The sequence below is a fragment of the Apteryx rowi genome, unplaced genomic scaffold, assembly GCF_003343035.1.
Source record: "Apteryx rowi isolate R43461 unplaced genomic scaffold, aptRow1 scaffold_868, whole genome shotgun sequence".
In the NCBI taxonomy this organism is placed as follows: Eukaryota; Metazoa; Chordata; class Aves; order Apterygiformes; family Apterygidae; genus Apteryx; species Apteryx rowi.
This window is the reverse complement of record NW_020451169.1, coordinates 125,957-142,514: the sequence shown is the minus strand read 5'-3', so window position 1 is coordinate 142,514 and position 16,558 is coordinate 125,957. Positions and strand designations below refer to the sequence as shown.

Below are 16,558 nucleotides of genomic sequence, written 5' to 3'. Positions count from 1 at the left end.
TTGCATATAGTACAGAAATCCAGCACTTGTCTGAGAACGGATCAGTCATATCAAGAAGGTCTTAGGTTAGAAGTATGATATTCTGCTGGAATGACTGAGATATGCTGGCAGAGCTAGTAAATGCCTAGCTGAATAGTCCTTCTTACAAAATTTGATTTTTAAACTGGTGTTAGTAGTCCCTTATTTCATTTTAAAATTTACGTTTGATTTACATAAACCTGTAGTTTAATACTCTGTTCCCAACTTTATTTCAGATAAAGGATGAGGTTAGGGAAAAATAATGCTGTCCATATAATTGTTTTTCATCTTGACATGTGCTTAAAGAATATTATATACTATATATTCTTTCTTTTGAAAAACAAACAAAAATGAAACGGAACTATATCTTCTTATGGTGAATTTAGTTCAAATCAGGACAGTGATTGTGATGACAGTCATGTTGAATAGAAAATTAATGTTCAGAAAAGTTGCAAGATAAACTGTATTTGTAGGTAATTCAGAGACCTTCAATTAGTTCTTTACAATGAAAAAAATGCAACTATTCTAAAAATGAATTGAATAACTATGGTGAAAGAACCTTGGTAGATATTAAAGCATTAAAAATTACATATCATTCTATTTTCAGTATTGAAGCTTCTTTCTTGACCTTATCCCAGAATATTTCAGATGTTGGAGGCTGTTTTCATATTGTAGTTCAGCAGATACATGAGAAGTTGAAGGTTTACTGGAGTACTCTCTTTTAGTCTGGCCGTACTTTCTATACATTTCCTAAGGCTTCCATTTTGTAAAATCTGCACATTGGAAAGGAGACCGAAACATAGATTAATATATTCTGTTGCCTCATTGCATAAATCATTACATGCTAGAAATGCCGTTGTAGGATATAATCACCCCTTTTTGAAGATATCTTCTAACATTTGATAAAGTAACTGTTTTTTCTCAGAGTTCACCCCTTTAAAAGTATAAATTCTTTCTAGCAGCATTTTTTATATATATTTTATAAAAAATTTACAATTTACAGCATGTTAAATCGTTCATGTTTAAAAAATGGACCATCTGAATGAGGTATTGAAGTGGTTTCATGACATCAGGGATTTTGCTTCTTGATTAAAGTTGACAGGACCGTTTTCTTTTGGAATGGTAACCTCAGGCGCTTGTGTGGTTTTCTGTGAATTGCAAGTGCGTTTCTGAAGCTAAAGAATTAATCATGCCCTCAATCTGCTCTCTCTGGTCACTGCACAGCTGCTGTTATGTGACCCACTTGCGGTTGGTTTTGGAGAGTTGTTTAATTCCATCTTTCAGCTAGAGGTGCCAGGAGTAGTCTGTTTGAAAAACATGGCCTATAGTAGATAAAAGAATAGATTAAAGAAAAATAATATTTTTGCAGAATAGATAAAAGTTTTCATATAGTTTTGTTGCTGTTATGTATTTTAAAGTTACTAATGCCTCAACAATCTACAGATGTAGAAGAATAGGGAGTTTGAGCCACTCTTAAAGCATGAATATTTTTCAAACAATATTGTCAACAACTTTGTTTTTTACAACTATCCCTATTCAGTACTGCAAGCTTTTAGAATAAGCTGTTTCATGAAATGCTGATGCAACGAAACCTTGCCTCCTTTGGATTTCTGTCCTGTGTTTGTGATCCCAGCTACCCCCAGTCCTCCCTCCCGCAGGTCTCTTCAGTCCCCGGCTGTACCCCTGACCCTCCCCGTGTCTCCTGGCTGGGAAAGTCTCTGTTGCTGGTGCCAGGCGCTTGCGTGCTGAGTGGCCAGCTGGTAGACCAAAAGGAACAGATGACTGTTTTGATCATGCTCTAGCATTTCTTTAGTTGTAGGAGATGAGCAAAAAAATGAGTATTCTTTCTAACCAAAGATTTTGATTTCAAACAAGTAGACTAGGTGTCTTCCTCCTCTGCCAGATTTCCCTGGAATTCACCAGTAGGTTTCAAACAAGGGAAGAGGAAAGCCGAGACGGACACTGGGATTGCGCGAGTTGTATTTCCTGATGGTTCACTGCTTTTTAAAGATTCTTTGTGTCTGCTTTTGACTCTAGCTTGGTTGGTTGGCTGAAGCAACTCAAAGTAGTGTAACTCAGAGGAGAACTCTCCAACTGGAAGAGAGAAGAATCTGGTTTTGTGAATGATAATGTTTTCAGCGTTCATGTGTTTTTCTCTAGTTTTTAATGGTATTACTTTTCTAAGTTGGTGAGTCAGCAAAATGTTGCCCATACATACAGCACATGCAGTATGCATACTCATACGCAGTTTTATTTTCTTGGGTTTAGCTGGATGGTTCTAATGCTTAAACTAGTAGGACTGTGCCATCACAAAGTGCCTCAGCCGAGAGAGGATTTCTGTAAATTGGAGGAAAAGGATCATCTTGTTTAAATGAATCAAATAATTGGTGCAGCTGTAAGCCCCATGGACAGACTTTTCCTCTTGGAAACTGACAGTGCTGCAGGTTTAAACACCCTTTAATCTGCTTTTCTTTTGTGTAGCAGTAAGGCAGTTTTCTTGTTGAGTGTGTCCCTGCGGTAAACACAGAACTCCAAAGCCAGTAATATTATCAGTTGCCTCAAAGATTAAGGCGTGGACGTTGAAGATGCATTTATTTGTTGTTTCATTTTAGACCTTGTGTGTCAGATGAGTCAAGATCAGATGAGTTATGTATTTTCACTACACATAAAGCTATTTTCTAGAATTGGCTTTTATGAGATGAACCTATTGTAGTTTGGTAAAGAAATACTAGTTTGCTTATTTGGATGCTTCTCTTAGCAGCCCTGATTTTCCTCTCTTGATGCTTAGGGCCTTTTATTAAGTGTTCATATGGGTTATTATTCAGTTACTCTTCATTTATTTTGTTTTTCTTGTATCTAATCTTAATATCGGTGAGAGCTTCAATATAGTAACTTGTATTGAGGACCATCACAGCAAGGAGCTTTTAGTTAGCCTTTTTGCCTATTTGACTTTCTTCTGGTGGTTTTTACTCTCTAAACAACATTAAGCAGTGCCCTAGAATATGTTTATGATATAGAATATAGGCTTTAAAATATTTTCTTCTGACTGCTGAGCTTTGCTACAGGTAAAAAGATCAGGAGCCTGGCTGAAGTTATTGTTCATTGCCAGGAACTTCAAGTATGATTAACCCAGTTTTTTCCTTTAATTTTCTTTTCAGAATTGGTAAAGGATTTCAAGGTGTTATGAAAAGATGGGGATTTAAAGGTCAGCCTGCTAGCCATGGCCAAACTAAAACTCACAGACGTCCTGGAGCGATATCTACCAATGTGAGGATTCTTATTTCTTCTTTTTTTTTTCCTGTTGTATACATTCTTCCTCGATATTTTTAGAACTACTTGCTAAAAATGAATTGTTTCAAAACAGCTGGCTGTTTTAGCACGGACTGGTAGACTTTCCAGTCTGTTGTCCACTTTGTGCTAGCAGAGAATCCCAAGTTTCAGAGGAAGTTCAGAAACCAATGAACAGTGCAGAAACAGTGCAGATAACTGTTTTCTTATGCCTTGAACTGTGAGTATCCTATATTGTTAGTAAGTGAGCCTAGCAGATGTTTTAACTGAGCAAATTGTGGTAGTATAGCTGAGATAAATAGTGATCTAAAGAGAGTTCTAAAAATCCTTTATTACAGCATTTATAGACTGCAAAGGATTGCCAGTTGTTTTAAAATTGTGGTTATTCTGCTATTGTTTTGGAAAGGTAGCTGGCTGTGCTGTACAAGCCTAGTTGCTTTTTGACCTTGTCTGGCCGCTTAATTAACTCTCTCATTGCCAAAATGTTTTGTTGGCCCCTTGATGTTTTTCAGGTGAAGACAGAGGAATATTTTTAAGTTTCAAACTATAATGAATATTTGTTTAAAAGCTCTTTGGAACAGATGCATTTAAAACTTTGTCCCAAACATTATAACAGGGTGATGTAGGAGATTGAGATAAATCCCTAGATAATGCTGTAGAGCTGAAAATTATTATGCTTATTCCTGCCTTTTTTTCTACCTTTGTTTTCCAAGTTTTAACCATCCAAACGGAAATGGGGTACAGAAACTAGAGCAATGGAGGGAGTGTCATTTTAAATTCTGTTCTGAAAAAATACRTGTTTTAAAAAAATCTGTTCTACATCAGTAGAAAACTTTTTATAAAATTTACAGGTTAGGAGGGAGAGGAGAAGCTACAGTTATCTTAATTTTGGCTGCCTTCTGGGTCAGGACTGCTCTGGAGCTCTGTGATGGAATCCACACATAGTTTAAGCAAGCTTGTCAGTCACTGCTCTCCCTATTACAGGCAAGAATCTTGTGCTGAYAGGAGTTTTAGAAAACTGTACCTTTTATTGCTTTGCACCAAGTGAAAATATGGGATGAGTGAAAATTTTGCTCTGAATCTACAGATATTTTTGTCAAGCAAAGCTAGAATCTCTTTGTTGATACAGCATTTTTATAGTGTTTTTATTATTGAGGTAAATATTTCAGGTAACACATAGATTAATACTTAACCTAGAGGTATTTAAAATGCTATTCAATATTAAATATTTTCTTTTCTATTCCTCTTGGCTTTGTAAATGTGCCTCTTGCAGTTATGTAATTTTTGAGCTCTGTTTGTATCTAGAAAGCTTCCAAAGTTTACCGTGGAAAGAAAATGCCTGGTAAAATGGGTAACGTTTACAGGACGTCTTTTGGATTAAAGGTGAGTTCTGAGTGTACTAGAATGTGTATAAGGTGGTTGCATTGCCAAGCGATGAACTTTGCTGTGTAGCATTGTGGAGGTATACCATCTGTCATTCCTGTCAGATCCAGAGTTCAGGATCATGACTACATCTTTGAGTAAGAAAGTTGAAAAGACATAGGCAGCGAATGTGCGCTCCTGTCTTTTTGTGGCTTACAAAGAAGAAAAGAAGACCTCTGAACTGCCTTTTGCATATGTGCAGTCCTTGGGGACTGGGGTTTCAGGTAACACTACCACATGTGATGTGTTTGTCACAGTGTCCCTTGATCTCTGCCTTTGAAGTGGGAAAGTCATCAGGCTTCTTGAGACCTTCAGTTAATGTCTTAGTGCCTGTTCTGCTTGTTCAAATCCAGCCCAAGTCTGAATTGTTTGATGTCATTACTTTATGATGGCCTTTCAGTTTCCTGTGCCAAAAGGGGATTATGGTTTCTGTCTGGATTCTGATGTGTGCATGCCTGCAGCACTTCCTGAGCTATTACTGCTACCACTCTCTGTCTTTGCAGGCAAAATCTGCTGTTTGCACGGAAAGCATACTAACCTGCACTTTACGAAAGTGTGTGCTGCTGCTCTCTGCTAATTAAAACTAATGTTTTGTAACTAGAAAATGTGCATATTCAGTTGAGCACCTCATAGAATTAAGAAATTAAAAAATGTTTGCAATAGCATTTTCGTGAATATATTTGTCTTAATTTGTCATGTGTGATTTTTACAACAGCTCTTGCTGTAAGAGAAAAGAGACTTGGGAGTTTCAGTCGGTGTTGTACTGGGTGAAGGGCTGACTTACCATATGTAGTCTGATCATAAGCCCTTTAAAACTAATTAACAGACTCCTGCATTAGAAAGCTATCTACTTAGGATAGCATGTGACTGAATTTTGTGGCAAGTTTAAGTCTACGCAGAACATTCTTCTTCCCCGGAGTTCTACCTGCAGTTAATCAGTTTGTGCTTCACTGGGCTACTGTTTGTAAAGCTGGGAATATTGTCTAAAAATAATCTCAATATCTCTTTTTCTGTCTTCTAGGTGTGGAGAATCAACACAAAACATGACATTATTTATGTAAATGGATCTGTTCCAGGTCACAAAAATTGTCTGGTGAAGGTAGGTTTGCTTGTTTCAACTTACTGCTATTGATGAGAGTGTTAAGCTCTACAGCTTTCTCCTTACAGTAGGAGAAACATTGGTTGAATGTAACCTTCAGTTTATGAATGATTGCTAGGGACAGTGGATCACCACCTACCCTAAACAGCTCATTCTTAGCTTTGCACTGCTGTTCTGTACCTGTTTAACATATGATAAGCCAACACAGTCACTGTAACTCTGGGGTAAGTGTCTTGGGTCTAGGTCGATCCTCTTTTAACACTAACCTGAGTCACTAGCTTGTTGGTGAGATTTCTGGAATATTATTAAAAGGCTGTATTCATGAACAGAAATACACAGTGAGCACTGCTTTAAAAGTGATCCAAAGCATTCCCAATTTCTTGGCCACGCATGGTAGCAGCTGGCCTTTCTAAGGAACAGTTGAGGTACAGCAGAAGACACTTGTCACAGTAATGATTTAAGTTCCGTTTGCAATCAACGTAAATGTGTCAGTGTCATTTTTCTGTGACGTTTTACAGAATTAATTGCAAATTTTATTGAGATTGTTTCAGGATTGTCTATGAAAAACTGAAACAATGAAGAGACTAATATGTGTTTTTTGCAGCATAAATAATAAAGTCCACATCAAAACAAGAAAAATACTTCAAGAATTTTTTCAAAATAGTTTTCTTTTTGATTAGGTATATTCTACACATCTGCAAACACATTACCTGGAGGAATTTGCTTCCTTTCTGACATGTTAGCAGCTTACAGGTTTTCAAAGGTCTCAGTATCAGTGATTATAAAGATTGTTAGATGCATACATACATCCATATATGTATCTACGTATATGTATCTGTGTATATATACACAACAAATATAGTTTTAAATCCCTACAATACTTCTGAGGATTTTAATTATCCTGTTCTTGAAAAGTTAGAGTTCAGAAAATTTGAATGTTTTGAAAAAGTTTATTATGTTCTTGGCATACTTTCCTATGGCCATCCAGTTTTTTTGTTTTGCATTTCGTATTTGTGGAGCAGAATTCCACGGTTATCGTACATTACGTACAGCAATGCTAGCTTTAGAACAGATGTTTTCCACACAGAAAAATGAAATTTCTTTTTACATTTCTCCCTTTGAAAATAAACCCTTTTTTTCCCTGAGTGAGGCATCTCTACACTGCTTTGACTGTTATGTCCAGTCCCATCCTGGAGATTGCATTATTAATTTCTCTCCCAGGATAGTGAAGATAAGAGAAAATAGGTTAACAGATATCTAGGAGAAGCTGCTTTCAGGATAACTTTTCTCCAAAATTATTGGGCACAACATCAGTGACATAGAATTGAGACTGTGATTTGACTGGCTTTTCGTCTGTATATCGACTGAATGACCTTTTCTCCAACTGTATTCTAAGTATTTTTATTAATCCTGAGCCATGACACTGATTGATAGCTGTATGTTAGTCTGAGGTTTAATTAAGTGTAGATTTGTTGTAGGCCGTGATTTTTAAATCATAAAGTATGTATACAAGCAATATAATGTAGCTGAATGAACAACACTTTATACTCAGTCTTTATTCTTTGCTTTTAATAGTACTGTTAAGGAAGAATTARTTATTGCAAAAGGCTGTACATCTCGTTTTCCTAGTCATGTTGTTAAAACTCATCCACACTTAAATGGTCCTGTGGCAACTGGATCTGCACATCTCAGATATCTATCTGCAAGCGTTACAACATTTCGTTAAGCCACTGAGACTGAAAGAGATTTGTATTTCAACCAGCTCAAGACTTTTACTCTAACTAGACTTAACAGATTCAGTTTTTGAGTTCTGGTTTTAAGTGGGTTAAGAAAACAAACATTTATTAAGCACCTGTAATATGAAGTACTTTGGGTTTTTTTGTTTTTTTAATCAAGGTCACGTGTGTTAATATTGCACATCTTTATTTACACTGCGGAGATCTCATTTAAACAAAGCCATCTACAGCTTGCTAATCAGACACTGTGCGCTTCTGCTTGGAGAATAACTTACAGGAAGGGTAGTGCACTTCTCTCATCTTTGGGTCAACTCCACCTTTAACTTTTTCTTCACTAAGGTGTTACTTTCACTTAGGGTCCATAGAACAAAACCAGTAACTGTAAGAGGGATGCTGAAAGCATCCTGCTATTGCCTTTAAAAAAAATCCTTGAGGAAGCAGTACTGCTGTAGGCAGCAACTTGTTAATAGGAAACTGCTGGGCCAAACCGTCTGAGCATATCCAATAAAACAACTTTGTTGATATCTAAAACGTGAAGAGGATAACTGACTTCGATTGTAATGGCAGTCTGCTGTATTACCATTTAAGAGCCTGCCATTTTTGCTGGTGATTTCCATTCTGTTCACTCGCCATGGATGATAGTTGGAATTTTATCCTAAGATCAGAGGTAAAAATGGCTTCATTGTTTTTTCAAGTAAAGGTAATTTGGCATTATGAATTAAATGACACAAAGCACTTTTCTGACTACTTCCCTGTCTTTTTGTTTAACGTAGAATTTCTATTAATTGTATTTACAATTTACATATGTTTAAAAATATTTCAAGTCATAGTTATCTGCAGTTTAAAAGTCCAGATATCTTGAAGTATGCTTTCTGGCATATGCAAACACATTTCAGAGTTGCAGCTGTTTTCATTATTAGAAATCAGGGCTGAGGATCCATGAAAAGAATGAGGGTATTTCATCCCTTAGAACTGCTTGATTAAAATAGTGTAATACCTGAAAGACTGTCATCTTGGCCAAAAGCTCTGCAAACTCCTTTCATGGCTTTTTAGTAACAAATAACTTATGTTTTGACATGAAGGCACAGCAGTAGGTATTATTACTATTATTCTGAAATTATTTTAAAAAATCAGCTCCACTCACATATTTGGTGATTGGAGGAGAAGGTATAGTCAGCAACAGTTTATTCCAAATCCTTGAACTTGGTGAATCCATTCTGTATTTTTTCATAAGCCATATGAGTTGGGTATTAATTCAAAAATCTTCTATCTTCAAATACATCTCTGAAGGATAGAGGAAGCTTTAATTTAAAAAGCATCATGCAATGCAATGCTATTGCATGTGTGTTTTCCCATTTCTGCTTTTTCTCCTTTTAATCTTGCTGCATTTTTCTGTGGTGTTTTGAGCTTGTCTTAATGCCTTTCTTCCATGATGCTTTGTTATTTACATAGAGCCTTTGACTCTCTATACATTAACGTTAAAGCTGTTTGGATCTGTAGCTGGGGAGAGAARTCATGAGATATCAGCTTTTATAATTACTGTGTATTCCACTAAATGCCTGCCTATAATTAGGTAGGACTAATGTCCTGGGGATGTGGAGCTATCTGTCTTTTTCTGAGCTCGTAAGTGGAATATCATGGTAATACTTTTCTCTTTGCGTGCCTCTAAGAAGAAAGCATTTGTGTCCAGTGCCCACTCTTTGTTGCTTGGTAACCATTAAAACTGCAGTGCACCTTAAAGCATGTATTTATTTTTATATTTTATGTATTTTTGGAAACTTAGTGCATCAGCACTGTGTCCAGACTGAGATGAAGCACTAGAGTTTTTCAAGTTTAATTTTCAGCAGAAAAACTGCAGAGTACTAGGATGGATTCCTGTTTAATTAGAGGTCAGTTTTCGTTTGATACTGCACACTGAACCATGCAGGTAAATAACTGACATAAATAATGTTTCTAGTCAACTGGAAAACTAATAAAAAAAAAAGCTTGCTTTATTCCATGCTCAGATCTAATAAAATAAAGAAATCTTAGCTGTAGGCAATAATGTATTTTTTGTTGTTGTTACAAATTGCAGGGTAAACATTTGTAAATTAGTATGTTGTGCCTATTGAGATAAGCTACTCACGTAATACCTATTAGCCTATTACCCTTGCCGTATCTCCTTAGATTACTAGGCCTGAAGTTACTGAATATGGTGCTGATGCTCTTTAAAAAAAAAAAAAAAAAAAAAAAAGGTTAATAGCTTTTCTTTTTGGAAAAGAAAACTCTGACTCTGGATTCCTCTCCCCAGTATATTATGAAAAAGCTATCTTTTCTGTTTTTTAAGGGAGGCGCGCAAGACTAATTCCCTTTTTAATTCAATGCTTTGTAATAGAGAGGATATTGTAATATGGTGTGTTATAATACAGGATGTTGTAGTTTACATTTGACAGTGTTTGATATGTGGCCTATTTTTAAGGCACATACCATCCTGATTGTCTTAGGACAGTCAATGTTGATCATCTTGAATATATCATTTATAGTGAAAGCAGAAATTCTGGCAAGTCATGTAACCCGTAGGAGTTCCTTAGCAAGTTAGACATTGAACTTGCCTTTGTGCGAGTCAGAATTACACTTGAAGTATGCGGTTGCTTCAGTATGTACTCTGCTTGACCTAAAAAGCTTAACCTCTCAATCTCCCCCTGCTATTTCTCTCTCTCTCTCTCTCTTTTCTTTTTTCTTTTTTTCTTTTTTCTTTCTTTTTTCTTTTTTTAAGTCTGTAGTTACATAGTTTGCATCCTGCTTGTTTTCTGACATGTATGCCACTCTTACTGTCTGTGTTTCTAGGTGCTGGAACATGAGTTGTGTGTACTATGCTCAAATTGAACAAATGCAGGAAGAGTGTGATCTCTTGACTTTTTTTCTTCTTTGTGTCCCCTGTCCTGTACCTTGGGTCCCATGATAGGGTGGTGGTGGGGTTTTGTGTGGTGGTGGCGGGGGGAGTTGTTTTTAAGACAAAATAAGGCTGGTCTGAAATGGATATAGTTCTTGCATTCAATTTCCTGTCCAACTTCTGAGGTAGCTTAGAAGCTGAGGTAGGTAACGTATGACACCTTAGGAAATTATTTTTAACAAATTTTGTTTATTTAAACACTTTTCTGTTAGCAAACTGTTGGCATTCTGCTACTGTGGATGCTAACACAGCCTGAAGCCTCATTAAAGTGCAAATGTGAGCTGTGACTTAAGCATCAAGTTTTGATGCTTATTTAAGACAGTATTAAGTATTTTGTGCTGATAGATTTCTGAAATTCTATTTGTTTATCCTAACTATTATGCTGTCAACATATGGGAGATGAATATGTGCAGTTTATTAAGTGTCTGCTAAACTGTTTATGTCTGCATTTTAAAGATTTAGTAACAAAATCACGACCAGGTCCAATTTCTGCTTTCTCTAGTATTTTTCTCAATTTAAAAACTTCACAGATAATGTATGGTAATATTAATATGGTAGTTAAGCAAACCAAGTGATTATGTTATATGAAGTTATAACAGTGAATGTTTACATGGATAGTAACAGCCAGTTGGGCTCTCAGCCTAATTCTTTCCGTGGATGAGAGCTAAATTCATTGGGCTGTAGTAGCACTCAGCATTAAATCTTATTCTGACTTCATGGGGGCTCCTATTTTTTGAGAGCTCTTGGGAGGAGAGGGCTAATATATTGAAATGGGTCAATGCTAACCTGCAGAAAAATGCTTTTTGAAAGTTTAATGTCAGGGCCATGACTTTGAGTCATAGACATTATTTTTGTCTTGGGGTTTAAAAATAGTTATATGAGAAATTTGTATGTTAAATATTTGCACGTAATTGTACATCTGTTAGAGGATGCGGCTGTGCTGTAGAAGATTACTAAAGTAATTGCTTATAACAACCAGTTTCAGTATAAAATTGAAAAAAAAGTTGTAAACTTCATATGTTTGGGAAGGAAGAAAGTGAAATAGTATTTGGTACAGTTTTGAATTCTTTGCAATGAAGCATTGTTTTTTAGCCTTGGGTTTTTGACTCTGAGGAATAAGGTAAAGGACACTCAGTGGGATTTTTTTTACCTTATTAGGGATGCCTTCAGAAGGGTTACTGGGAATATAGCTCATACCAGATCACTCATACTTCTTGTCTGCATACACTTTTATACAGACAAGTGTAACTCTTGCTGCATACCATTAAGCTCCTTTATAATATTGTGAAATATATATAGCAATCTGAGGAAATACATATGCAAAACCTTTGGTATGCTATGTCCTTCATAAATGTAGAGAAAGTCATTCAGTAATTGCTTGCAGACAGGTAAATTGCACTGCTTTTTGAGTTGCTAATCAAAACTTTCAGATGTAAGGTGAAATTTGGTTCTTCTTTTGGTAGGAATAATAATACCGGTTTAACAACTCTTGAAACTTAGAAGGGAAAGAGACATGATCTTTCAGATTGGTATTGACACGCTTAATTTGTGCTTCAGGACTAGAACTCAACTTGCATTTGAAAGAATTGAACATAGAAAAAAGGTGAAAATGCAAAAAGAACGGTAGTTTTGACCAATCAAAAGAATTACTGTATCAGCTATACTGATTGAAGTAAACAGCACATCAGAAGAAAATAATTTTAGCATTGGACAGGGACAAGGGAACAAGGGAAGTAACAGTTCATTGGTGAAGTTATTAAAGCATATTTTTTGTAGAAGAAATAACAGCAACATATTAAAAGTGAAAATATGATATCTGAGCATCTCAGAAGCCCTGTTAAAGCTATCTGATTGTGTTTGCTATGAACTCTCTGTTGCTGGAACTTTTGCAACAAAGGTCTTGGGACTTTGACCTCAGCCTATTTTATTCCATGTAGGTCTCTAATGTAACTTGCCCTCTGCTCAGACTGCAGGTACTTCAACAGTTAGGTATGGCAGTTTGCAGGTGAGTAGAGAACAGCATTAATAAGGAGGTGTCTGGCAGAAGAGGGATGACCTGCTCCAAAAGCTATGTAGCCATCCAAGCCAATATGGCATACTAAACCTTTCTCCTCCTTCTTCTTAGCAAAGAGTTTGTTTTTGTTTATCAGACCTGGAAGACTTCCATTCAGAAAGCTATTGAAACTGCCTGGCAAAAGAAAATAAATAGCAGTTTTTCAGAAGCTGAAGTTTAAGTCAAATTTATTGTGTACTACATCTGCAGGAATCCTCTTGGACTTTGGGAAAGACTTAGGTAATAGCAGATATGAATCTGGTAAATACAGTGCTGTTAAAACAGAACTGTCAGCAGGCATAAAATTTTTATTTAATTTTGCTGTAAATCATGGTTATCTTATGTGGGTTTCTTTCCAACCAAGTAAGAAAAAGATTCTTATTCTTAAGCAGACCATCAAAAAAAAAAAGACTGCGCTTTTCCTCACTACAGTAAACTTTTTTTTCTCTAACCTATTTGCGCTTTTTTTAATCTAGTTGAATATAGTAGTGACTGAAAGGAATTATTATGGCTCCTACAGGAAGATCATACGTAACAATACAGAAATGAAGAATTTGGTTTTAAATAAAATTTCATCATTTGAGAATTTGTAGCTCTCCTTTCTTCAGAGATACCAGCTCTCTATCTTCTACCTCAGACAATCTGCTTTTTGCTGATAATTCTAGCTACTAATTTTCTTCAGAGATTGGAGTTTCAAGGGCTAGATTTTAAATCTTTTGACGTGCAGAAAGGTCAGTATAGGAAAGTTATTTCTGGGTGGCATTATCTTTCTTAGAAATTAACTTTTTTAAAGGCACATGTTCTACAAACGTGGGTACTGATTCTGTGAAGAATTCTAGATATATAACTCTGCACTCATTGAATAGCTCAGCAGTAGTCAGAGACCAGATACAGTACATGAAGCTAAGTACTTGTGCATATCTCTGCAAAATTAGGCCAGAAGTAGTTTGTTCCACAAAGGCAAAAAGGATGTCTTGGTTGTTGAAGAGATTACACTGCATAATATAACTTGATATGTCCAACAGGAAAATAATGTGAGATATAAACATAGTTAAACCCAACCCTGTTTACACATTTATTTTAACAGCATTTTAAAAGAGTGAGACATGAATTCGTAGCGGTAGACTTTGATCTCTCACAGTACGGTACAAGTGATGAATTCTGGGTTGGGGGTTGGTTTACTTGTTTGTTTGTTTTTTAACTCTTCAGTGGACTTGGGTACAAAATACTAAATTCAGTAGCTGGGTTTGGTATTAAAATGACTAATGATTAGACATGGAATTCTTCAGATAAGTGAGAGTAGTGTGAATGCTGTTTTTTCTTACACATTCAAGATGATTTCTTTAAGCTTTAGTGCATCACTGTCTGCAAGTCTTGTTAGATTTATTAAATCCTTTTTTTCTTCACTTTCTTAGGTGAAAGATACGAAATTGCCTAATTACAAAGACTGCAATAAAAACCCTCCATTCCCCACATATTTTGCTGATGGAGATGAAAAATTACCAGAAGACTTGTACGATGAGGAAATTTTCCAGTTCACAGATCCATCTGTCACATATGCTTAATGTTCTTGACAACTTTGAAAACACACAGCTTTATGTTATTTTCACGAACTTTGCAGTGCTGTATAAGAATAAACCTATAAATTGCAGTCTGGCCAAGTGACCTGAACATTTTAGATACTGCCATTTTGGCCAAGTAATAAGATTTACCACTGTCAATTTCAGTTCTGTGTTTAAAGCAGCAGGTGAGTCTGAGGGACAGGTTGTAAAGCACATGAAACGCTTTGTCCTCAGTGATCTTTTGTCCTTTGCCATAGGCTGTGGAAACTTGCGCATTTCTGGAAAACCTGTTGTACTGAAGATGGTTCCATTTAATTTTCTGAATGCTACAAAACTGTGTGCTTCTCTTCTGTGGAAAGTGTTCTGGCCAACTGTGATCAATCAAAAATTTTTTTAATCTGTTTTGGCATCTGAGGGGATAGGTAAATCAGATGTGAGTCCTACTTTGTGAAGAATAACCCAAAATAAAACAGAGAAAATGCGTTGATCTGCAGCAGCATGGACTTATTTCCTTCTTTTCACCAGAGTTCTTTTTCTCCTTTTGCTTTAATGTTGTGTTGAGTGTAACGTAGCAGATACCCAACAAATTTTCTAGAGGAAAGATCATGCCAACCCCTGTCTGTGTCTTCAGAGAGTTCTAGCAGTGTGTTTGGTGAGGGGGTGTTCAGACTGGAAGTGTTCGGTAACAAAGAAGCACCAAGACTGTGGTGGCCACCTGTTTGTCGCCTTCGCTGACGGCTTGTTCTGAACTTCGCAGAGGATCCCTCGCATGTGTTCTGGAGAAATATCTATCTACAGTTGTCTCTGTATTGGATTTTTATGCTGTTACGGGAGAGCTCTTGTAAAGGAAAAAGGCCAAATGTGAAGTATTCTTCTTTATGCTAATACCTCTTCTACTCCACCTTTTAATAATAGTTGGAATCTGTACATTCCTTTTATTTTCATCCTATGTTGTTTGCTATTTAAAAATCTAATCTTTTGAACACTGTAAATCCTCTCACAAACAGAATCAAGTGTCTGCATGACTGCCAGAGTGCCGTCTGCAGTAGTTCAAGCAAGGAATTTGCATATCCTATGCGGGTCTTAATACAATGTTGTCTACTCATCCTTGCAGTCTCATGAGAAGACATCAAATATAAATAAAATGAAAAAGAGGTTTCTAAAGAGCTTACTAATACTACCTAGTTTAAAAGTGATGTCCTTGTGCTTATCATGGTGTCTCTCAGTCACTGAAGATGTTTTGAATTTTTTGTAATAGCTTTAAAAAAAACCACAAGCCATCTTATAGTAGCTGTATATAGCTGCTGGTTTGTAGTAGGTTAGGAGAGATCATTAGAGAACATGGTATGGAAATGTGAACAGTTAAATATCTACATTGTGGGGCATCCTGGTAGCTGGATTCAGATAAATTGAAAATGTGATTTAAATGAGTGTAGCAGAATGCTGAACAACAGCACAGTATCATATTTTGGCCATGATATTGCTAATCAGTGCAGCTTGTCACCTGTTCAGGATAGCTGCCATTTCCTGAAGAGGTGTTTGGTGTTCAATCTCCTGATTACACAATAGATTTAAAAAGTTAGAACATTTCAAGCTTGCTTGGTATTACCACATGCAAATCAGGGTGTGCCCAAATGCCTATCCTGCTGTCCTGCTCTGGTGTATGGGATAATTCAGCACAAGTGTATTTTCCCTGAAGAGACTGCTTCTCGCCTGCATGGGAAGTCATGGTGCTGCTGCCCCTGTCTTTCCCTGCAGCTGCTGCTGCTCCTTGCCCGTATGGAAACAGTATCATGAGCACAAGAGAGGGTCTCTGGGGGTCACCACTACGGGAGCAAGGAGGCTCGTGGGGTGGGAGAGAGTGGACTTGCACCGCTGCTGCTGCTGCTGGGGGAAGGTGGATAAGTTAGGGAGCTACTTGCTTGGGGCAAGAGCTAAAGCCTGTTAGCTACCACCACGGTATGGTTTAATAATTCTCCAGAGTGTAGTGTCTCTTTTGTTTTAATTGCTTTGTTATTAAATTTTTGTTGACTTAAATGAGAGTCCAGAATCTCTGTCAAATAGGAGATCGCTATGCAGAGATGCCCTTTCTCCTACTTGGCTTCTCAGCTGGAAGTTTTGGGATTGCAGGAATCTCTCCTAAAATGTTATCTTTTTTCACTTGCTTTTAGTGGATGCCTTGTAAAACACTAAGAATCAAATATGAGCTCAAAGAGAGCCACAGATTTAAAAAATTGAATGCAAATTAACTGTTTCAAATGATATTTCAGCTTGAGGGGAAAATTGACAACCTAGTTCAATTCCTGTTTCTGTGGTAAGAAAAGAACTTCCCCCTTTTGGTATAAAGTGAGATTTCAAATGATTTGTTAACTTTGCTACTTAGCTTCAATGTCCAGGGAAGGGATTGGAATTAAATCAGTCCTCCCGAACAAAAAACAGATCTGTATG

At 36.6% G+C, this 16,558-nt stretch overlaps 1 protein-coding gene across 1 annotated transcript in view; it reads left to right on the top strand.

Annotated features, from left to right (window-relative positions):
* MRPL3 (mitochondrial ribosomal protein L3) overlaps nucleotides 1-14,606 on the top strand; it is a 28,534-nt gene extending 13,928 nt beyond the window's left edge. Inside the window, exons 7-10 of the mRNA XM_026090643.1 lie at nucleotides 3,177-3,285; nucleotides 4,612-4,689; nucleotides 5,750-5,827; nucleotides 13,964-14,606. Coding sequence (XP_025946428.1) covers nucleotides 3,177-3,285; nucleotides 4,612-4,689; nucleotides 5,750-5,827; nucleotides 13,964-14,113 — 415 coding nt within the window. The 3' untranslated portion in view covers nucleotides 14,114-14,606. The remainder of the gene's footprint in view (nucleotides 1-3,176; nucleotides 3,286-4,611; nucleotides 4,690-5,749; nucleotides 5,828-13,963) is intronic.
* The last annotated feature ends 1,952 nt before the right edge of the window (nucleotides 14,607-16,558 follow it).